This window comes from Lathyrus oleraceus, chromosome 5, assembly GCF_024323335.1.
Source record: "Lathyrus oleraceus cultivar Zhongwan6 chromosome 5, CAAS_Psat_ZW6_1.0, whole genome shotgun sequence".
NCBI lineage: Eukaryota > Viridiplantae > Streptophyta > Magnoliopsida > Fabales > Fabaceae > Lathyrus > Lathyrus oleraceus.
In genome coordinates, this window is record NC_066583.1 from 267,764,692 (window position 1) to 267,790,634 (window position 25,943).

The 25,943-nt window shown below is 34.2% G+C and overlaps 1 protein-coding gene and 1 non-coding gene across 2 annotated transcripts; one reads left to right on the forward strand and one right to left on the reverse strand.

Moving 5' to 3' along the window:
- Positions 1-1,479: 1,479 nt before the first annotated feature.
- Positions 1,480-2,614, reverse strand: LOC127083782 (uncharacterized). The gene has a single exon (XM_051024113.1). The coding sequence runs from the start codon at positions 2,531-2,533 to the stop codon at positions 2,120-2,122; it is 414 nt and encodes a 137-aa protein (XP_050880070.1). The 5' UTR covers positions 2,534-2,614; the 3' UTR covers positions 1,480-2,119.
- A 12,903-nt stretch (positions 2,615-15,517) lies between these two features.
- TRNAV-UAC (transfer RNA valine (anticodon UAC)) lies at positions 15,518-15,590 on the forward strand. Its single transcript has one exon. It is a non-coding gene; the product is annotated as a tRNA-Val (tRNA).
- The last annotated feature ends 10,353 nt before the right edge of the window (positions 15,591-25,943 follow it).

Genomic DNA, 25,943 nt, shown 5'->3' on the forward strand with positions numbered 1-25,943 from the left:
TATATAAAGAGTAAACCTTTCAGATACAATGCTACCAACAAGAGTATGTAGCATTAAAAAACCCGCAACTAGTAGAATAAGAGACACTATAGATTTCAAATCTCCAATCACGAGGTTAAATGGGTGTTAACTAGTAATCTAGACTCGACCATTAGAGAGAGTCTGACCAAGAAAAATGTCATGGTCTTCCATTAAAAACACTTCACCCTTACACACCATGTGCTTGGAGGACTGTGTAATGTCATGGTCTTTCTACCAAGCCCTTTGCCATTACACTCCTCGTGTTTAAAGGATTGTGTACCAATATATCTATTTTTCATATATCAGTATTTGAGCCCAGTAAGAAAGACCCTACAAACATGAGCCTTGTCAATACCCTGGAGAGTACTCCCTAAGAAGTAGATGGGTTCTAAGCAAATTTAAACGAGGCTGAAGGAGCCCACCATAAAAAAAGAATAGAGATCTCCCTTGCATTTAAGGTCAACACGACCCTAATTTAGGAGACTAGCTCGACCCACCTGAACCAATGCTGGCGCGGATATGACAAACCATTAAGAGGTTTTAAGTACTTTGACAATCCATTTAAAATGGTAGATTAATGATAATAAAGACCAGACCGAGACAGAGAGACAGTAGCATTAATCACCAATAATGAACCTTAATCACGTAGATTAATAATATCTATATATACACATGACAAAAGAGCGAAGAAGACAAACAATCCTTATTTGGGAGAACAAAGGTTATAATGGGACTCAATAGTAGATTTACATTGGTGTACATTTCAAGTACAATGATTAATTAAAAACATTAAAAAGGGACATCAAACCCATATGCCATACCCTCTTCAAGAGTTTGGTTCAAAATGAAAAATCTTGGAACATTTTCTCTTAATTGATTGATCGCTTCTATTAGTTTGATCATGAATTGAATTAAGGCGTCATTGACTCTCTTAGTAGATGTCATTGTCATAAAATCTCATAAACTTTAGATTATTCATAGGTTAAATATGTTTTTGATTTCTCTAAATATACTAAAATTCGATTTGAGTCCTCAAAATATCTTTTTTTAATATTGATCCTCTAAATTTTTCAATCCATATTAATGGCCCCTCCTTTTAAAACTAATTAACTGAAGCCGATGTGGCGTGACATGTAGCATTTTTAATCAGCCTAGATACACATGTGGCATTGACATAGTGGCAAGGTGAATGACATGGCTTTAAAATAAAAATGAAAAACCAAATTATATGTTATATTTGTTAATAATATTAATTATTAACATAGAGATCAAAATTTTTTTCTCTAATAAAACAAAATCAGTCGCTAATATTTATCCATAAAAAAAATTCAATTATTCTACAAAGAACTGAAGAATATTGTTCAACTTTTTCAATTATTTCGCTACTATGCTATCATAAACTCTCTTCACATCATCTACAAAAAAACTGATAGAAAATTCAATTTTTTCGCTACTATGCTATCATAAACTCTCTTCACATCATGGAAATACAATAAAGCACTCTCACAAAACCAAGCCTCTCATGTCCAGATTTGAAAAAGGAGTAAATGAATCTGCTTTCCAAGGAACAAAATAGTCCCATACAACCAAACTATTTTAAGAGACATTTCATCGAACATCTGGCGCGCTTCATCGAGTCCCCCTGTTTTTATGTTGTGAGCGATACAGAAGTTGGTGAACATCACATGAGAGGGATATAGTTCTGAAGCTTGCAAAAGGGTCGTGAAAAGTTGAAATTTTGCTTTTTCTTTTCCAAGTGGTGCTCACTTAGTAGAATCTGGGAAAACAAAGTCATTGTGCGAGAAAAGTTGAACTTTTGCTTTAATCGCGGTACTTGTTTTGCTCAAATATGCCATAAATTGTCTTCACTCTACACTTACTGTTGTGCATTATAACTGATTGATTGTGTATAAGATAGGAAACGATTGAAGAAACTTCTGAGTTATTTTTAGATTTTTATTATTAGCATTACATCATATACATTAGAGCCAGAGTATTAGCAGCAGATACACAAAATGAGTTAAGGGACATACATAAAAACTTCATATAGGACTTGCTAATGATAACAACTGATTTGTATCCCTTGTTGTTATGCTAGTTACTTCTGCACCTTTGAACGAGAAGCGATGCCTGTCTCATTATATGAGCGTTCCCAATTCTTCCCATCAAAATTCTTGATTTCATTGATTTTCATCGTTCCATTGTCCACACAACTGATTGTAACCGCAACCCCATCTGGGTTTGAGCGTGGATAATAGAATGAAGTTATACCACATATTTTGCAGAATGTGTGCTTTGCAGTGTGAGTGCCAAAGGTGTAAGTTGTAAGAAACTTAGCAGAATCTCCCAAAAGCTCAAATTTGTCAGCAGGTACAGTGAAGTTAGAATTGTCTCTCATGTAGCAGATTGAGCAGTTACAGTCCCATACCACCACACTGGAAGGAGCAACCACTTTCCACCTTACACTCTTACAATGGCAACCTCCTGTATGCATCACTGTTTCACCTTCCATTTCAGGATTCTAAACGAACAATGATTATCAGAGGAAATTAGATGAGGAATACTAGTTCAACTTTGCAGTTTTATTTATACTAGTATATAATAATATAATATATATATAAAAACATTAATCTGGTACATTTATTGACTCAAGTTTCAATATTTTGGCGTTTACTGTCAGATTTTGCACGGCTAAACTTATCACTGATAGATTGGTATAAATATATGTTACTGTCAAACATATTTAAGCGGTGTTTATTCTTGTTGATTTTAGATAAAAAAGATTTGTGAATAAAAGTCACATAAAAATGATAAATTACTACAACAACGTCCAGATCTGGCGAGATTAACAATGGTCTGTCCTTTCTTCAACTGCTTCAATTCATGGCGATGGCATCTCTCGAAAACACAAATCTGGTTCTCATTAAATAATATTTTGCATGTGGAAGGTGGAAGAAAGAATTATAGAAAGAACAAAGAATAAAATATAACAAAAATATTTACAAACTCAATCCTCTACACTCGGTTGTTTGCCCCACACATATAGTTATTAGCAGTTCCATCTTAATTGCATAGTTTTAGAAAAAAATAGATTTTTATTTTATTTTATATTTTTTTAATTATCAATTTTTATTCATAACTGTATGACCTTAATCAAACTACTGCTAAAGTTTAAATGCGCTAAGAAGTTTGATTGCAGGGAATTACAATCCAAATGTTTGATTGTCTGGGTGAGATTATGAGTTCAAGTAGTTAGTTAGTATATAGAGTTTTGTCCAGCGTTGGAAGATGATACCAACAAATACTCTAATGTTTAAGTAGTTGTGTTTACTGGAGCATTGTAAATCTATCCACCCACTCATGTAGAACAGTAGTCCCTAAGCATGGTTCAATGAAGATCTTGGTCTATCATCACAGTGGTCTTAGTGGATGTATCATCTATTATTAATTTGTCTCATTGTTCTTTATCTTTGTTAATCTTTCTATTCTTGTTAGGAAGTAATAGGGTTCTTTGAGATTTTTCATCTTTGTTGTTTGCCAAACGACATTGATAGTGCATATGGTAATGGCTTATCACTAGGAATGATATGATTGTTTTCTGGGACCATAACCGTCATTATTATTTTGATGATGTTATCTCTAATGAGGTGATACTTGTTTGCAGGTCAATACCCGACACTTAGGTTCCAATACACTTGGACCGTTGGATCTTTGTCTCTTTGTCTTTTTTTCTCTGTTTCATCGGGAACAATGGTGAATATCATCAAGTTTCCTTACAAATCTACAATTTTTGAAGAAAGTCAAATATCTTTCACTTGCATGTTTTTGGATACAAATGCTTTATCCTTAACAACATAAAAGATAACCTCGAAATATTTGACGCAAAAGCTAATTAAGGCGTATTTAAAGGATATTCTACTCCAGCCAAAGCTTTTAGAGTCTTTAACAAAAGAACTCTGACAATCGAATAATCAGTTCATTTTACCTTTGACGAATCTAACCATAAATCATGTTGGGACAAAAGTGGTTTGTCTCATATCTCTTAGGTTTTGATGATAGCAAAGTATTTAAAGAATAATTGGGTATAACAATATTTGTTCAAGTGTACATAACCATAGACTAAAATTTCTTTAATAGTTCAAGTATTGGTTTTGACTATGAACATCTTAATAAAAGCTTAAAGACCAGAATTTCATGGATCAAAAGCTGAAGACCAGACTCTGAAGAAGTCAACTTCTGAAGAGGTCAACATCTGAAGGTCAGATTATGAAGGAGTCAGCCTCTGATGATCAGACTTTGAAGAAATCTTCTTTTGAAGATCATAATCTGAGCTAATCAAAGCGCAATGACCAAGGTGACTCTGATAGGTCATTGTTAACTTTTGAGCCTACTTTGTCATGTGAATACCTAAAGCTTAATTTTTGTAAAGAGTCGGCTGGGATGCCACTGACAATTCCCTTTGTAGCAAAGGACTTTCAAGCAAGCTTTCAACGACCTTAACTTTTTGAAAAAACATCTCAACGTCTCTTTTCTAGCTTCTCAAAGACTCTCTTATGCAAGTTCTCCAACGAATCTTTTCCTTCTTTATTTAAGGAGCTGAAGACTTGAAGAACGTAGATTGATCTATTGACATTCAAAAGTGAAGTTACTCTCTAAAAAAAGCATAAGCATAACTTATGATTTATTATCCTTGTATATCTTAGAAATCCCTAAGTCTTAAAGAGTCTATTTGTATTGTATTCTTTCTACACCTTTGATTTTATATCAAGTGTATTACCCCAATAATATTTTATATATTTGGTAGATTGTTATATGTCCCTTACTAAGTTTTTGAACATTTGAAGTCTCTTGTTTGTGTGCTTGAGCATTATAAGTCTCTTTCTAGTGTGTTTGAACATAAAAATATCTTACTTTAATGTTTGAGCATTGAAATTATCTTGCTTGTAGGCTTGAGCAAATTGTAATCTTGTGTGATTATAGTGAAAATATCTTGTAAGTATAAAGAGACTGAATTACCCTTGACTTGTGAGAGGAACCAGGATAACTCTGTGTGTCTCTCTTCTTTCTTGCATTATTTATTTGCTGCCTACTTTAACCTGTGATTCAGATTTCACACTTTGTGTTTAGAATTTGACCAAGAGCTTAAAAAGAAAGAAAAAGTCAACACAATTCAACCCCCTTCTTGTGCTTTTCTCACCTTAAACCAGTATAAGTAGAAGTTGTTGATTGCATAGATATTTTGGAAAAGACAAATCTGGAGGAAAATGATCAAGAACTGGACCAAGACCAAAGTGAAAATCAAGATAAATAATCGGATCAAGATCAAATCAAAGATACTCCACCAGAATATTCAGATCTTCCGGAAGAATGGAGCTCAACAAGAGACCATCGTATCCATAAATTTATTGGACATATCTCTAAAGGAGTCGCTAGAAGTTCCCTTAATAAGGTATGCAAATTTGTCGCATTTGTTTCGCAAATTGAGCCAATGGGAATCGACGAAGCTATCATCAATGAACATTGATCTTTCGCCATGCAAGAAAAGTTAAATAAATTTTAATTAAATAATATTTAGGAACTTGTTCCCAATGCTTCAACTAATCTAATTATTGGTACCTGATGGGTTTTTCGTAACAAGTTGGACGAATATGGTAATATTTTAAGAAATAAATTCAGACTCGCTACGAAGGGATACAATTAACATGAAAGAATAAATTTAGATGAAACCTATGCTCATGTGGCTAGATTAAAATCCATAAGGATTTTATTAGTCTTCTCTTGCATCATGAATTTCAAATCATTTCACATTAAGGTAAAAAGCTCCTTTCTAAATGGCTACATCCAAGAGGAGGTATATGTTGATCAACCTCCATGCTTTGTCAACCCAGCCTTTCCAAATCATGTTTTCAAGCTTAAGAAAGCTTATATGGACTAAAACAAGCTCCTAGGACTTGATATGATCGTCTGGGAAAATTCTTACTTGAAAATGCGTTCCCACGATGACAAGTTGATAAAACTCTTTTTATCAAGAAAATTGAACATGACATCTTACTAGTTCAAATCTACGTCGATGATATCATTTTTGGTGCTACTAAAGAATCCTTGTGCAAGGAATTCTCTGAAATTATACATAACGAGTTTGAAATGTCAATGATGGGAGAGCTTAAATATTTCTAGGACTTCAAATCCATCAAACTAAATAAGTAACTTTCATAAATCAAGCTAAATACTCTAAAGAGTTATTAAAAAGGTATGGTTTGGAGAAGACCTTGTGACAAGGATGAAAATGGAAAACTAGTTGAAAAAAGCAAATATTGAGGTATGATAGGCTCTCTTCTCTATCTAATTGCATCTCGTCCTAATATAGTGTTTGGTGTTTGTATGTGTGCACACTTTCAAGAATCCCCGAAGGAGTCACATCTCAGTGTAGTCAAACACATCATGAGACATCTCTCTATAACACAACAAATGGGTTTATGGTACCCCAAAGGAGCGGATTATGACTTAGTTGGGTACACCAAATCCAATTTTGATTTGTGCATATTGGATAGGAAAAGTACCGGTGGTACATGTCACTTACTTGGGAACTTGTTTGTCTCATGACATAGAAAGAAACAAGAAATTGTCGCACTATCTATAATTGAGGCAAAATATGTTGCAGCAGATAGCTGTTGTGCTTAAATTATCTAGATGAAACAACAACTAAGTAATTATGGTGTTAATCTTATAGTTGTCCCAAAAAACGAGACAACACTAGTGCCATATACCTTACAAAAAAACCAAATTCTTCACTCTCGGGATAAACAAATTAAAGTTAGGAACCACTCTTTTAAGGATCATGTTGAAAAGAGGGAATGTATACTTGAATTTGCGACCTCATCTATTCAACTTGCTGATATTTTTACTAAATCCCTCCCTAAAGAAAACTTCTTTTTCATAAGAACTAAACTAAAATTATTAAACAAATCATGCATAAATTAATACGCTATGTGTTTTCATATCAAATTGATGCCATGTGATGTATGTGCTTTACTTTCCGCCTTTTCGATTATACTAAAGGGGGAGAAGTATACTCTCAGGGGGGGTAGAGTATACTCTTCAATTATTTAAGGGGGGGTTTAAGTAATGCAGTTATATATCTATATAGTTCTCTTTTACAATCCCCCTGCGAGATGTGTTGTCATCATAAAAAAGGGAGAAAATGTGGATTAATGTGCTTCTAGGTATAAGGTTGATAATCCAGCAAAAGATCCTTTCTAAAGTTTTGAGGACAACAACGTTAATAGTTATTATAATCGGTGACAATAACTTTCAACTCTCTGATGATGGTAATCCAATGAGAAAAAAAATCTCAAGCATCATCAAGAAAAATGACTCAATATTGAAGTGCTAATATGATCGATGTATATGGCAAAGAATCTTAAAAACCTCGGAGTAATGAAAGAGAGGAAGTGTGAAAGCTCTCTAGGTCGTGTCTGTCTGGGTGACCAGAGTTTTGTAAAAGTAAAGAAGTAGCTAATAAATTCTAAGGAAACTCACATACACACATACACACACACACAAGCATGCACACACACACACACATAAGCACACACGTAAGCACACATGCAGACACACGCGCGCACACACACACACACACAAGTCTTTTCCTAACCTTTTTATCTCTTAAAAATGTTTTCAAGACCAAGACAAGTGATTAAGAAACCGTCCATTATTTTTTAAAAGGTTTTTTGAACTACCCAATCGATTGAAGCCTTAAGCCAATCGATGGGAAATACTTTTCTGAACTAGCCGATTGATTGGAGCATTAAGATAATTGATTGAAGAATACCTAGACGATAAATAAAAAAATGATTAGGACAACATCTTAATGACTTATAATGACTATGTATCCTTTCTTTCCTTTTAAACAATCATAATTGTTTATGTTTTAGGCTTCCAAATGATTGAAGCAAGATGTCGATCAATTGACACATTAGTTTCGCCCATGGATTGTTTCCTTTTTTGGAATTTCCTTCTTCTATGAAAATGAGGGCCTCCTCCTCTTCATTTCATACCATTTTCTAAAACTTTACATTTTCTTTGGAATTTATCTCTCTATTTTCCCTCTTCCTCTTTCTAAAGATAATTTTTCTTTCACTTAAGTTGCCTTGGTGCTTTTGAGTGAAACATTACTTGCGAGGAAGGACTTGTAAGTGGGTGTGCTGCTGTTTTGATTCTTGAGAGTGTGTCACTTTTGGAAAATTGAGTTTGGTTCGTGAGATAAACAGTCATAAATTCTCTGTTTTGGTTTTTGCAACTTTTCTGAAAAAATTCTATTTTGTTTATTGAGATAAGCCTGGAAAATCTCTAAACGATTTGTTAGCTTAAGTTGGGGTAAAATCTATCTTTGGTTGGGGATAAATCTGTAAAATCTCAAAATCATATTGTATTAAGCTTAGTCGACATAACTTAAAAAAGTTAAAAGTTTATAGTCAAAATCACAAGAAGATCTCTTGGGCACATGAGTAGACCAATGTTCGATCAAAACCGGATAAATGGCTGGTGTAATACCTCTAACCATATCCTATTTAATTCCCGTCATTTACTTATTATCTTTATTTTCACTACTATTTAATCAATCTTTAAGAAACTACTAACATGATTTTAAGAACATTTGAGAAAATCGCTAAAGTAATCGTGAATTTTAAATACCACAATTCATCCCTTTCATATGCTTGAAGTCATTTGTCCAACAAAGACATGTCCCAATTTTAATAACTTTTGAAGAATCTAATCTTATAGATATCATATTGAAGTCTCTCAGTTTTTTTGGACCTTTCCATTTTCTTGCTACTTCTATAAGTATTTCTTAATCATCCGTCATAGTTTTTTTTGGGTGTGGCTTTTCAGTCCATGTGTCTAAATCTACTTGTTCCTCTGTATTCTCTCTTGGGAAAGAACTCTTTTCCGGCGAATGTTTTTTAGCTAAGAGTTTTAGGAAACACATAATATGAAGCCAAATATTTTTCCAGCACCACGACTTGGTTCACAATGGTGCGAAAGAGTAATAAATACGTTGCCTACCTTTATGACCATTACAATGTTCTTAAAATTTGTGCATATAAGGTTCTGGATGTTTAACACACCACAACGAATGTAAACATTGCATAGTGGTTTGCACGTCACAATGTCAATAGTTGTTGGGTTCAAGGCACGCGACAATGCATGTGATCGTTTGTTGAGTGAGTACCAAGTCGCAATCGTTTGAGTTGACATGCCATAACGTTATGAATTTTAATTTTGAAAAATAACTTGCGAGGTGAATAACACCTCTCAAACATTGTTTTAAAAAAAATCATTTTCCTCCCGATAACTTGCGAGGTGATATATTTAATAAATTATTTTTTATTTCTTTTATTTGGATAAATGGTTTGCGAGGTGAATATCATTTAACAATTATCATTTTTATGCGAGGTGAAATTCACCCAGCAAAATTACTTAGCTAATTTTAGTTTTTCTTGTAGTGGTTGTTAGAAATTCTGGCTTGATGCCTTTCTCATTGCATTTGATACTATATATAATAGTGTCGGTAATTACAACTCATAATGACTAATCACAACTAATTACAGCTCTTAATGACTAATTTTCTATTCTATGAATGTAAATTATTTACAATAAATGTGTTTGATTATTTCCTGATTAACATCCCCCCTCAAATTGATGCGGCTGGTCAAGGAGCATCAATTTGCTAACAAGAAACTGATGTCGTGGGCGTGGAACAACCTTGGTAAGAATATCTGCAACCTGCAACTGAGTACTGACGTGAGGAAGTGATATTATTCGATCATCGTAGGCGTCACGTATTGAATGACAATCAACTTCGATATGTTTGGTGCGTTCATGAAAAACAGGATTTGCAACAATTTGAATGGCACTTGTATTGTCAGCATAAAGTGAAGTTGACTCTGTTTGGGGAAACCCAAGTTCATCCAAAAGACCATGAAGCCAAAGTATTTCTGAACAAGCAGCAGACATGGCACGATACTCTGATTCAGTAGAAGATTTAGAAACTCTTGCTTGCTTCTTACTTTTCCAAGAGATCAATAAAGAATCAAGAAACATGCACCAACCAGTAACAGATCGACGAGTATCAGGACACCCTGCCCAATCAGCATCACTATAAGCACTCAACTGAAGAGAAATTCCAACGGAAAAGAATAATCCACGTTGAGAGGTTCCCTTTAAGTAGCGAGTTATACGACGAACCGCAGCCAAATGAAGATGGCAAGGAGAATGCATAAATTGACTTACTTGTTGAACAACAAAAGATATGTCGGGGGCGAGTAATAGTCATGTAGTTGAGGCTACCCACAAGTTGTCGATACAATAAGGGGTCAGGCAAAAGATCACCATCATGACGATGATATTTAACATTAACCTCAAGAGGAGTATCTACCAGATTAGCCGATTCGAGACCGGCCATAGAAATCAAATCTTTAGCATACTTGTGTTGATGGAGAAAGATGCCCTTGGATGTAGAATGAACCTTAAGACCAAGAAAATAATGTAGATTACCCAGATCTTTCATGTGAAATGATGCTTGTAATTGTTGCTTAAGTTGCTGAATAGAAGCATGATCCGAACCAGTAATAACCATATCATCAACATACAAAAGAAGCAGAACAATACCCGCAGATGTGCTATGAATAAATAAAGATGAATCATACTGACTCTGAGTAAAGGAGAATCCAAGTAGAGTGGAGTGGAATTTCTCGTATCATGCTCTAGGTGCCTGTTTCAAACCATATAAGGAGCGTTTGAGCTTACACACGCCTTTAGATGAATAGAATAAGCCTTGAGGTGGAGTCATATAAATATCTTCTGTCAGGTCACCATGAAGAAAAGCATTCTTCACATCCATTTGATGAAGAGTCCACCCATTAGAAGCAACTATACATATGATCGTGCGGACAGTTGTCATTTTGGCAACCGGTGCAAATGTCTCATCATAATCAATTCCATATTCCTGCTTGTTTCCTAACACAACCAAACGAGCCTTGTAACGATTGAGGGACCCATCAGAATTCAATTTCACAGAATACACCCATTTGCAACCTATAGGTTTTACATCAGGAGGACAAGAGACAATATCCCATGTGAAATTCTCTTGAAGAGCTTGAAGCTCTTCATTCATTGCTTTTATCCATCGCACATCCTTAATAGCCTGTGAGTAACAAGTAGGAATAAATATGCTAGACAATGTGGCAGTCAGAGAAGTATGTGAGGAATCATACCTGTCTGGTAAATATCTATCTGGTGCACAAGATACTTGACTAGAACACCGTGGTTCAACCGGTATAGGATCAGGTGGCGGTTCAGCGTCGGGAAGGGGTGTGGGAACCTGCTGCCTGTTTTGTCTAACATATACATGACCTGGTTTATAACGTTCAATAGATTGAGGCATAATAGAAAACTTAGGAAGAGTAACAATATCATTAATGGCAGGAGAAACACAGGGAAACATAAACTGATTATCAAAAAATGTCACATTTCTAGAAATGCGAAAACGATGGTTAGTGACATCATAACACACAAATCCCTTATGAGAGTGACTATATCCTATAAATGCACATTGAACAAATTGTGCTCCAAGCTTAGGCCTTTCAAAAGGAGGAAAGTGAACAAAACACACACACCCAAAAGTATGTAAAGCACTATAATCAGGATGAATTTTAAGAAGACGAAAGAAAGGAGAATCAAGTTCAATAACCGTAGAAGGAAGACGATTGATCAAGAAGACAGTTGTGGAAAGAGCCTCTACCCAAAATCGGGATGGTACAGAAGCTTGGAGAAGCAATATGCATGTTACATCAAGCAAATGACGATTCTTACGTTCTGCCATACCATTTTGTTGAGGGGTATTGGGACAAGATCGTTGCGATAAGATGCCTTTTTGTTGAAGGTATTCCTGAAACTTATGAGACATGTACTCACCACCAGAGTCAGAGTGAAAAATTTTAACACTTGCTTGAAATTGAGTTTCAACATATGTCAAAAATTTCTTAAACATAGAAAACACTTCAGATTTAGACCGAAGGAAATATATCCAAACAAAACGACTATAATCATCAATAAATGTGACAAAATATTTATAGTGAGAATGAGAAACTACAGGAGACATACCCCATACATCACTATGAATCATTTCAAAACAAGTGGAAGCACGATAAGCACCAAACGGAAAAGGAAGTGTTTTACTCTTAGCCAATTTGCAAACAGAACATGAAATAGAGGCATTAGAAACATTTTTATTTCCCAACAAACCATTTTTAAATAAATGGGACAAAACAACAGAGTTTGGATGACCTAATTTTCTATGCCAATCCTCATAAGACTTCAAAACATTATTACAACCAAGAGATATATGATTAAAAATAAACTGGAGTGGAAACAATCTTCCCACTTTAGGTTCATTCGCGATCACCTTCCCCGACACCTTCTCCTGCACAAGACAACCATCACTAGAAAAGTTAACATCATAATTTTTATCTACCAATTGACCAACAGATAATAAATTAGATGCAAGTGCAGGTGATACAAGCACGTCCCGAAAATCAGAGTTTATGTCGCCAATATCAGTAATAGATAAAGTATTACCATCAGCTATTTGAATTTTCTGATTACCATGATAAGAATGTAAATTATGCAAATGCTCTGAAGAACCTGTCATGTGATTGGATGCACCCAAATCAAGAAATCATGGGCTAGAAACATTAGAAGACTTACCCTGAATTCCCAATGCCGAAAGAGCGGAAACTACCATTTGTTGAATCAATTCAGGTTGTATAGCACTATTATTTGATGCCCCATTAGTGGATGGACCAACCACATGATTTATAGTTGCATGGAATGCCTGTATTGAACGTTGTGTTGGTCGTGGAGGACGTGTGGGACACTCAGAGATAATATGACCATGTTGCTTGCAGTAATTACAAAACTTCTTATTGCAGCTACGAGCAATATGACTAAATTGTTTGCAAGAGAAACACTGAACCTGTCTTATATCATGACTTTTACCTTTACTTTGAGCAGCATATGCAACCGTCACGGGATCGGAAATGGTAGCTTCATGAGACATGGCTCCTTGAGTAATAAGACGTTGTTCCTCCCTTAGAAGTTCTCCAACACATGTATCTAAAGAAGGAACAGGATTCCTATTCAGCAAGGCACATCTGACAACCTCAAATTCTGGACGTAATTTCATGAGAAATTGATCTCGCCCACTGGTGTTGTAAACCTCTTGAACAGCCGTGAGAGAGGTCTTGGGAACATTAACATGTATAATAGAAGAGTGTTCTGTCCAGAGATTTAAGAAATCAGAATAGTATTCTTGAATAGAAAAAGCACCTTGTTTATAGTTGGCTATTTCTAACTCCTACTGAAAACGTTTTGCCGAGTTGTCCTGGTTGTAAATGCACTCCAAATAATTCCATATTTCTTGAGCAGTTGAAAAAGAGCGTAAATTATTGATCATCTGAGGATCAATACTCTTGAGAATCCAAGTGATGATTTGAGCATCTTTAGTTTCCCACGCATCTAAAGCAGTTTTCTCCGTCGGTGCCTTAGAAACATCATCTAGATGACTTCATAATCCCTTTCCTTTAACATACATCTTGAATTGAAATTCCCATGCAGAATAATTTTTGCCGGTAAAACGGACACAAAAATTCTTTTCATTTTCCATGGCCATTATATTATAACCTCTTGTTATGCTAAATAATAACTCACACGTTCAACAAATCTATTCTAACAAGAAACAAGATTTCAAGAGAGACCCAGTGGGGTGTCACTATTTCAGCCAAGAGAACAAGGATTCACAGGTTAGATCGAACCTTCTGATACCATGTTAGAAATTCTGGCTTGATGCTTTTCTCATTGCATTTGATACTATATATAATAATATCGGTAATTACAACTCATAGTGACTAATCACAATTAATTACAACTCTTAATGACTAATTTTCTATTCTATGAATGTAAATTATTTACAATAAATATGTTTGATTATTTCCTCATTAACCGTGGTGAGGATGGTATCCGTAAATACCCTGACGTCCAAGTCAATATCCTTATGAGATAGACAAGAATAGTTTTGGTTTTAAAGAATTTTGTACATTCATTTTAACCTTTTTTTTTCTCTTTTATAAATGAATTTTAGGATTTCTTTTTTTCTCTTTTATAAATGAATTCTAGGATTTATTTAGGGTCGAGAACCTCCGTGTAAAGGAAAAATATCAAAATATATTTCGTTCTACCATACGCCGGTTTTTATTAAATTATTCACCCGTTTTTATTAAATTATTCGCCCTGCTTAGTTCAATATTTCTTTAGAATAGAACTTAACATGTTCTTGAAACCTCGTAACACTTTTCTTATAACTTTTTCTTGTGACACTTAATCTATCTTATTCTTTGACCTTAATCGGACCATCTTTAAGGTTGTATATCAGATCAATCTTCTTTGTTATGGGCGTATATTGTGATTGAACCGTTGTAAATATATTCTTATTACACTCGCACACACACTTGAGGTTGAACCAGATGTCATGTGGAAATACAATAAGTGATCTAAATACTCTTGATGTGGATCTACTCGACGCATACCTCTAGTGAAAACAAACAGATTTATGAGTCAGTGGCGTCAAATCTCTCATCATATCTTCGGCCCCCAATATCATAAAAATGGTGCAAGATCAAAAGAGTATCATGTAACCGACCATCTACTTCATTAGGTGTTTTGATACATCATTCAAACGATAGAACAAAATTTCAAGAGCAACAATGGTCATACATTGTCATCAACAATGCACAAATTTTGAAAGTACTACAGATACACTACAACAACATAAGCGACACTTTCATTAATAAAAACTTCATACAAGACATGCTAATGATATCAACTAATACGTATTCCCTGGTGTTATGGTAGTTACTTCTGCATGCACCTTAGAACACGAAGAGATACCTGTCTCATTATATGACTGTTCCCAATTCTTCCCATCAAAATTGCCTCTCATGTAGCAGATTGAGCAGTTGCAGTCCCATATGACCACACTGGAAGAAGCAATCACTTTCCACCTTACACTCTTACAATGGCAGCCTCCATTATGCACCACTGTTTCACCTTCCATTTCAGGACTCTAAACAACAATGATTATCAATGAAACTGAGTTAAAGGAATAATTTGGAATTGTGTTGTTACTTGAGGCATGGCATATACTAGTTAGAAATTCAGTAACAAATAGGTTTTGTTCTGCATAATATCTTTATACTGAAGCAATAGAAAGTGGTTATAAGGAGGATGACAAATAATATGTTGCTAATTAATTATTGTTTACTGTTTAAAGGAGTATGCCTTTTTCAAATCTAAGTTTAATCTTGAAATATCATTCTCTTACGCCTCAAATACAGATACGAATACCACTCAGCTAGATAATACATTCCACACACGTACAGTTGCTGTGGTGTAGTGGTTATCACGTCAGTCTTACACACTGAAGGTCTTCAGTTCGATCCTGGGCAGCAACAAGTATTTTTCACTTTTGCTAAATTATTATTTCTCAGATAAAAAACGTGCCTACCAATTCGGCTTTTAGAGTCTACTTTTTATTGCTTCTCATTGTTAATTTACAGAAACTACAAATTATTATAAACTATATTTTGATTTTCTTTATGGAAGTTAGTGGATTAGATATAAGGGTATAAAAATCAACCTTTATATTTTTTACTACTCATTTTAGCTTTTGCTTTTTCAGATCCACAATCCCCTACTTTTATTTTCGCTCAAAAATATCTCAATCCCTTCATCCTACCGTTATATTCCAAACAATGACATGGGATAAGCATGGAGACACTATGTGTTAAAGATAAAGCCACCAATACATTCTTTTGATGGAAAGAGATAACATGCTACTTTTTTATTATAGAGATTCTTCATTGATGAGTAGGCTTCATAATGTGCCATTGTTTTCAAAGTTATTGTCAACACAAATTTCAACTTAATTAGTTAATATAGTGAAATCCAACCTCGTTAGAATCTTACGCTCATTAGTTCTTTTTTGTTTTTGAAAAAGTTAAATAATAATATTAATAAAAAAGAGACTATTTCACGTAGTAAGTGCAAATAATTACATACAAAAAATATATAAAATTACAATTAAAACACAAAGAGTTAATTCATTAAAAAAATAAAAAATAATATATGTTATAGGAAACTTATATGATTAAACCATCGATTATTTAAGACATACTCAAAGATATATTTAGACATGATCCACTTCTAAGTTGTAACTTTGATTTGATCTAAAATTTATGAAGTCCTTTATTTCTCATGACTAAATAGCCTCTTATTTCGCTCTTTTTATAAGATCTAAACACTTGTCAATCAAATGTCACAGGACCTTTGTGAATTTCCTTTCCATCACATATAAGCCCACAAAGTAGAAAAACAATACCCTTTGACTAAATTTAAAAAACATTACATGTGTCCAACTTTTAGATAAAACTTCTAGATTGAATGGATTCTAACTGGAATCGTGAACGAATAACTTTCCTTATAATATTTCAAGCATTCTCGAATTTCTTAGAGTTTTTATATAGGAATACTCAGTATAATTAAGTCTATACTCGAGTTTGCACAAGACGGATGATAACTCGAATGTAGGGAACATAATCTGGAATTTTTCTGAAGAGGATATGTGTTTTTGTGATGTTATTTCTGAATTCAGAATGATTTATTTATAGACAATGTTTGTGTTGTTTCATAAGGTTGCGACCATTGATGAAACGACATCCTTTCAACAACATTTTTACCAAAAATTGTTTTGTTTCGCCTACAACAACCTTTTCAAGAGTTGCATATGTTCATTCAGCAACACTTCATGAAATGTTTCCTATTTTCAAATTCAGAATTCAAACTCAAGCAACAATAAAAAACAAGAGCAACATCCATTATCACATCCGCAGGTCGGCAGGGCGCCACTGGCATCGTCGTATAACACCGCGAGTAGCCTGATTGCTCCAATGCATCGTGCCTAAGTGCTTAAGTGCCGCCTACAAGTCGCCACTAGCGTCTTTACGCCCACGCCCTCGGACCCGTCACCGACGAGGAGATGTGTGAAGGATATAAATGGCATAATGTCTGAGACTACCACACTTGTCCATATGGTACTTTATCCTCTTTTTTTCTTTTGTTGAGTTAATGAACATAATTCTTTATAAATGCTTGTAATGTGATTTCCATTTTCTATGTGAGTCTATTTCCTAAGCATTTATTGACATTTACTCACTTCCAATTTTCTTGTCATTTTGGAACATATCCATGAATATTTATTGTTCATAAATTACAATAATCCCTCACTTGTTCTAATAATGACAAGACCAATTCCAAAAAAGAGAAATGAAGAATGTTAATACAGTTAAGTATCTTTCGATTTGAACTTAACCTTAATAAGGATAACACAAAGTCTAATGGTAATGTTAGGTAGCAATGCTTTGAATCGTTATCCCTTGTGATTATATCGGTGTTACCTTACACACTTTTTAATGGTTCTTCGCCTACATCTCTCGCCCTGTACTATTTATGGTCATGTGCTTATCCTGTTTTCGTGAATTTTTCATGAGATAAACTCCAACTCTCACTTTGAGACGACACCATATTGAAATTCACATAGGTGAAGTTCATATTGTATATATTTTCTTAGATACTTATCCTCGATATAAAAATTCATTAAGAGTTTGAAAAATCTAACCCTTAATATGTAATAATCAACATTGTCACATAATGTTGCACAAACATCCAAATCAACGACTTATTGTTACCCATTGAATCTTAGGTTAAAGTTTGTTAACTTCAGATTGGGTTGTTTCCGTTGTCGGAACCCTTATTCAAGAAGTTTCAATCTCATACCTCTCGAGGTAGTCTTTACTATGTCTTTGACCAGTGACTTAGTAAACAGATCAGCTAAATTATAACTTGTATATATGTTAGTGAAATGATCCCATCCTTAATTAATTTTCTCATGAAAGAATGTCTAAAATCTATGTGCCTAGGCTTTCCATTGTATACTTCACTGAATGCTCTTGCTATGGTGGCTTGGTTATCATAATGCATCAACACTTTCGAAAAATTATCTTTAGCTAATGGAACTTCATACAGAAAGTCCCTTAACCATTCTGCTTCGTGACCAGCAGAAACAAGAGCCACAAACTCTGATTCCATGGTCGAAAGAATAATGCATGCTTGTTTCCTGCTCTTCCGAGAAATTGCACATCCAGCTAATATAAATATCCACCCAGTTGTAGATTTATGATCCCTAACACTCGATATTCAACTCACATTGGTATATCCTTCTAGTATGACAGAAACCTACTATAATGAAGGCCAAGATTTTTAGACTTTAAAAGGTAACCAAAAATCCTTGTTATGACCTTATAATGTTCACCATTTGGATTGCTAGAAAATCTACTCGTCTTACAAACTACAAATGTTATGTCAAGTCTGATGCATTGCATTAGATACATTAAACATCCAATTGCACTTGCATATTCCAATTGGGCCATAATTCTTCCATTCCTCTTTTGAAGTTTGAAACTAGGATCAAATATAGTGTTTCCTTCCTTAAAGTGTAGGTGTTTGAACTTATCCAACATTTTCTCAATATATTGTGTTTGACTAATTTCATAACCCCCACTATTTCGTTTAACTTTGATCTCTAAAATAGTGTCAACTAGTCCAAGATCTTTTATCTTGAATATAGAAGTTAGAAATCTATTTGTTTCTAAAATTCCATTCGTCTCCTTGCTAATGATCACAATATCATCAACATATAGACACAAAATTATTAAAATGTTTTTATGCACCTCTGTGTACAAATATTTGTCCCAAGAATATTGTTTTAACATCTATTTAATGAACTATAAGGTCATTCAGAGAAGCTAATGCAAACAATACTCTTATTGTCGCTGTCCTTGCTACTGGTGCATATTTGTCAAAATAATCAATACCTTTTTTTTTGTCTGAACCCTTTTTTTTAATAATCTAGACTTGTAGGTTTTTAATGTACCATCACTATGATATTTATTTCTAAACTCCCATTTACATTTGATGTTCCTTAAACCCTTTGAAAGATCACAAGTTCCCAAGTGTGGTTTGAAATAATTGAATCCATTTCGTCTTGGATAACATCTTTCCGAAATGAAGAGTCCCTTGAAGCCACTGTTTCTTTATAGGTTTTAGGATCATCCTATAATTGAAGAATAATAGAAATCTTATGAACATCATTCTCTCAATTTCCTTCAACTAGATAAAAGGAAATGAGTTGAGAATCGATTTTATTTGGTCCTAGAACTTTAGCTTTTCAGACTCTTTTGCTTATCATAGGCTCGAGTTGTGTTTCAATAATCCGTGAAATAATTATGGGTTGTATTTCAACAATTCCTGGAGAATCTTCATCCAAGATTCTTCATTTGTGGGAATTCTCAGATTCATGTGATAAGGTTTCCAAAGAACTCCACATCTCAGGATTCAACAATTACATTAGACTCTAGATTAAAAGTTTATATGCTTTGTTGTTGGATGCATATCCTATGAAAGCACATTTTATCCCCCGAGGACCCAATTTAGTTCTTTTAGTATCCATATTCTTGTAATATGTTACACACCTCCACACTCTAAAATAACTGATATTTGGTGATCTACCTTCCCATATCTCATATGGAGAAATACTTGTTAGCTTTAAAAGAATCTTATTCATTATATGACATGCGGATAATAATGCTTCACCCCACAAATTAAATGGCAACTCAGAATGCATTAACATAGCATTTATCATTTCTTGATATAGTCGATTCTTTCTCTCGGCTAGACCATTTTTTTATGGTGTACGAGGTGTGAAACATTCATGTATAATCCATATTCTTCATAATATGCATCAAATTCTGTAGAAAAGTATTCATCCCCCTATCACTCATAAGAACTTTGATACTTATACTTAATTGTTTTTCTACTTCCTCTTTATTAATTTTAAAGTCATTAAAGGCATCATCTTTATGTTTTAAAAGGTATACATGTGTGAACCTGGAGAAATCATCAATAAAGGTTATGAAATATCGGTTTCGCCCACGGGTTAACATTCCACTAAATTCACACAAATTAGAGTGCACATGATCAAGCAAATTTAATTTTCTTTCAACACTTTTGAAAGTTTTTTTGATCATTTTTTATTTAACACATATTTCACATTTTTTCGAAATCATGAATATTGCATGAGATCAATCCGAATTTAATTAGTCTATTCATAGTACTAATACCAATATGTTCTAATCTATAATTCCATAAAGAAATTGATTCAAGCATATAACAAGAATTAAAATTTTCATTAATAATATTATCGGTAGTTCAAAGTTTGATCGTTCCCTCCGCGGAATATCCTTTTCCTACAAATACAACGTTAAGGTTAATATTAGTTTGCTCGATTCATATACAGACTTAATACCTAGTTTTCCCAATAAGTCCCCACTAATAAGGTTCATATTCATGTCGGGGACATACACATTGACAAGATGATATTCTTTCTACAAGTGAAATTTTGTTCGACGAATCCCATTCCAACAACTCTAGATTGTACTTTATTTCCCATCTGCACTTCTTGTCCATCATTTACTTCATAATAAGTTTTAAATGTTGCTTTGTCATAAGAAACATGCACGGTAGCACATGTATCATACCACTATCCTTGCATTTTGCCTTTGATTGTCATAATCTCGCTCACCATGGCAATTATGTCTTCATTGGAATGAACAACATTAACTTTATTTTTGGAATTGTTATACATGCAGTCTCAAGCAAAGTGGCATGGTTTTCCGCACACATAGTAGCTGCCTTTTGGTCCGCTAGAGTTCTTGAACTTGTTATGTTCATTCTTTGGACCAAGATGGTTCTTCATGCCATCATGTTTTCTCTTTCCTTTTGCAATCACAAAATTGACTTTAGAGTATCCAGTGGATTCAAACTTTTCTCTATCACTCGTTTCCTCCTCAACTTGAAGGTGTTTCTGAAGTTTCTCCAATGAGAAATCCTCAGAACTATGCAACAATTTTTTCCTATATTCTTTCTACAAAGGTGGAAATTTTGCAATGATTGCACCAACTTGAAAAGCTTCTTGAATGTCTATTTTTACAAAATTTATTTTATTCACGAGAACCTGTAACTTGTGTACTTGTGCAAGAATCGGCTTGGAGTCTAACATTTTAAAATCAAATTATTTAGATATTAAGAACTTTTTCGTTCCTTCCTCTTCAGCCTTGAATTTGAACTCGAGGACTTTTCAGATCTCTGTTGCAAATTGATATCAATGTAGAGATCATAGAGACGATCAAATAATGTGTTTAGAATATGTCCACGACATATCAATTCATCTTCTGTTTGTTTCTTTCGTTCCTTATTGACTTTATCAGTGTAATCTTCTGTTCGTTTTGTAAATGGTGTCAAATTAGGATCTAAGACACAATGAATATTCAAGGCAGTCAATAGAAATGTCATTTTGTCTTGCCAACGAGTAAAGTTTGTTCCATCTAAACGGTCTAACTTGACAAGGTCCTGGTTCATCACTTTGATGCTTGAAACTGAAGCGTCAATGGGCATTATTTGAGATACTATAAGAGTGTCAGAGAAAGCTTTTAGATTGAATAGATCCAGACTAGAATTGTGAATGGATCGTGTTCCTTATAGTATTTCAAGCACTCTCGAATCTCTTATACTTTCCATGCAGGAATACCCAAGATAATTTAGCCTATACTCGAGTTTGTACAAGACAAATGAAAAGTCAAATGTAGGGAAGAGAGTTTAGAATATTTCTAAAGAGGATATGTATTTTTGTGATGTGATTCATGAATTCGGAATGATTTATTTATAGGTCACGTTTGTGTTGTTTCGCAAGGTTGTGACCCTTAATGAAACAACATCCTTAACACTTTTACAAAAAATTATGTTGTTTCTCCTACAACAACATTTTCAATAGTTGTATATCTTCATTTAACAACACTTCAAGTGCCGCCTACAAACTGCCACTAGCGCCTCTACGCCCACGCCCTCGGACCCGGTCCCGGAGTAGGAGTTCGTGTCTTCGAGGGCAACGAGGAGGTGTATGAAGGAGACAAATGACATAATGCTTGGGACCACCACACTTGTCCATATGACACTTTATCCTTTTTTGTCCTTTTGTTGAGTTAAATAATATAACTCTTTATAAAGACTTTTAATGTGAGTGCCACTTTCTATGTGGGACTATTTTCCAAGTATTTATTGCCATTTACTCACTTTCACTTTTCTTGTCATTTTGGAACATACCCATTGTCGTGCCGCGAAAAATACCGAGCGCATCGCACACTCGAAATACAACAGAGTCACCCTTGAATTTTATTTATTATAAGAGAAAGGGAAAATATAAATAAAATCCAAAGGGAAAAGAAATGGGTAAGGAAGTCGGTTATGCAAGAGGAAGGTATTAGTATCCCTCGCACCCGTTATACTCAATGAGAACCATTTTGATTGTTCTTTGTCCATATTAGTGTTATTATCTAAAGGTTGCTTGTGATTGGTTTTAATCAAGTTGAAAATAAGTTTTTAACTAATGTGCTCACAAAGATTTCGAAACCTTGTGCCTACGTACTCTCATGGTGCAATGAGAAAGTTAGAGCTCTGTACTTTGTGGGATAGAAAATAAGTGTTTGTTGGTTGATTTTAGGGAACAATGTTATAATCATATCCTAGAAGTATTTTGATGTTAGTTGTTTGATCCTAGTTTGGATGCTCTAAGTTGTTAGTCTGACTGCTAAGGAGTGAATTATAGTCGTTCTTTATGACAAGAAAATTGTTGTTTGGTCTGAATAGAGGATAAATAATTGTAAAATTCGTGTATGAACCAAGGAAAAATAATTGTAAAATTGGTGTATGAATAAAGGATAAAGAATTGTAAAGGTTTGCCTAAACCGGAGATTAAAAAGGAAAACTGAAAGAAGAATGAGAGCTTGCCTAAACCAGGGGATTAATAAGGTAAATGGAAAAAAGGAATAAGGGTATGCCTAAACTAGGGGATTAACAAGGAAAATAGGATAAAGGAAGAGTATGAGTGTCAAAATTAAAAGGAGTTGTATTGGAACTAAGAGAGAAAGATTATGGAATATTTTTTTATATTGGTTGTGATTGGTCTTAGTTTGAAGACAAATATTCAAACAGGGAGCTCTACAAAAGTGTATGAATCATTCGGGGGGAGATAGTCTACACCCTCCTCCTTTTTCTTCCTTTTATTATGCAAATTCACCTTGATTTGAATTTCCCTAAAGTCTATTAATGAAGGCAAATATTTTGAACAACTGGTTTGTGTGTCCTGTATCCAAAGATATTCAGAATGAGGATAGGAATACACCCTCTCATTCTTCTCCATTTCCTAAGGCTCATGGTGCATAATTCGCATCGCATGTATTAGGTATTTTATGGGTTATTTGAAAAAAGAGATTTTAGTCTTAAATTGGATAAAGAAGACAACATGATTAAAAGAATTAGGGATATGGTATCAAAAATGAGGAATAAAGCCTAATATTGTCATGCATTGATTGGCCTATTTATCTATGGTTTTGAAATGAATAACATTTGTATTTGACCTAAGAGATCATGCATAGTACAAGTCCTAGTGTCAATATAATTCATATTAGATGATTAATGGATTTTTAATCACCTAATTGAGTAAACTCTTAAGGCATCATGCAAGAGTATGAGTCAAACTATATCAAGAAGAATCATGCAAGCATTTCAAAATGTAAACTCAATCATGATATCAAGGGAAAAAGATAAAGTTAAAATATAAAACCCTAAATTCTAATTAATTCTAATATAATCCCATCATCAAAATTTAATTCTAATTTAGGAATTAAAGCCTAAAATTTATTAAGACTTAATTCCTAATTATAGCTAAATTTTGATGTACTAATAAAAACACTGAAATCCTAAAGAGTAAAATAAATAAAAGTTGTTGCCTGGGGGTTCAGGGTTAAAGAAGTGTGTGAAGAGTTATGGGGCGCTAGGCCCAAGTAATGAAGCCTAAGTCATTTTTTCTTTTGTTTTGATCAGAGTTAGGGGGTGTAAAAGAAAAGGAGGTGTGTGCAGCAAAAGTCATTGGGCTTTGGACCCTTTGGCCCATGAAAAATAAGAAAAGAGGAAAGGAGAGAAAATATCCACCATTCATCATCTCACTCCCAGACCTCACTGTAAGACCCCAATTTTGACCCTAAGATCCCTCATGGCATCATAACATTGCATTTGCATTTGGCCTCAAGGATCATAAGCATCTTGGCTCTTACCCTAGGGTGGGAACTTTTGGGAGTTGGTTTGAGATCACCAAGCATGCTTGAACTGTATATTATTGCTTTTATAATTTTATTTACTAACCAAAAGCACAAAAATATGTCACTAACATCTTTTGTTTGTAGTTTGAGCAGTCACAAGATCCAAAGCTTCTAGGAGATCCCATGTGCATTGATATGGCCAAGTGAAGATGAAAGCAAGCATGGAAATGGTTCCCAAAGCTCTCATACATAAAATACCTCCCAAGTATCTCAATTCATCATTTTGATCAAAGCAAGCCAATGGTTTTGAGGCTTGTTTCCCAAGGAAACCCTAATTCATCTGTTCACCAACTGTGCCTTGCTCATGAAGCAACCTCAACCCATGATCAAATAAAATCAAGGGAAGTTCTTCCATTAATCATTTCATTGCATATTTGATCTTATTTGAGTATCCTGAATCATCAATTCATCAAGGTATGAGGTTTGGGCTTGAGAAGTTGATCAGTCAATTCATCTGACTATTTTGAAGTACACTGAGACCTAACTTTTAATGTGTTTGTCAAATGGAGATGAACCCAAGAGAAAAAATGTTCTTAAGAACCATATGAACAACTTTCATGTTCATAAAAATTTTATTTGAAGCTTGGAAAGTCATCATCCATTTCAAGACAATATAGGTCATTTTGACTGAACCCTAATTTTAGGTCAACTTCCCAAGGACATAACTCATTCATTTTTCATGATTTTGATATGGGATAAAATGAATTGGAAAGTCCAATATGTCTAATTCATTTTTTATGTTTAGTAAAATTTAAAAATCCTAAAATAAATACATGTGATAATGCAAAACATTATAGGTCACTTTGGACCAAAGGCATTGAAATGTGAAAAAGTCCAACTTCAAGTGCCCATAACTTCTTCATAAAAAATCCAAATGATGCAAAATTTATTGTCTTGAAACAATATACAACTTTGATGTTTAAGGTTTTGTCATTTGGAGCTTTCATCATTGAAACATAAGTGCTTAGAGTTTGGCCATTTTTGAAATTCTCACATGTACATGTTTTGGACCCTACACTTCATGATCATTTTTCACCAATTTCGAAATGTCAAATGAAGTTTTGGTCAACATAACAAATGATCCTCATGCAAAAATCTTTCCAACCATTACCCATAAGGTTATGCTGCAATTTGGGAAATGCCATTTTCGAAGAGCTAAACATATTGGTACAGTTTTGGAAACTCATTAAAAATGCATTGCATGAGCTAAGCATACACAATCTGCACGTCCATTCTGATTTCATTTGGCATAAGCTTACAAATGCAAGTGGAATTGGGCCCTCCATGCGCCTGTACAGGCCCATGCATGGAGGCCCTTTCCATCCATGCAATGCTTTGTTCATGCACTCAGCCATTCAATCTGCTATAAATATAAGGCCAATGCTTCTCATTTCAGCAACCTAAGGGTGCCTTACATGCTGCACAAATTATCCCTCAACCATACTCAAAGGAACTCACCATTTTCTCTCAAATTTTTCA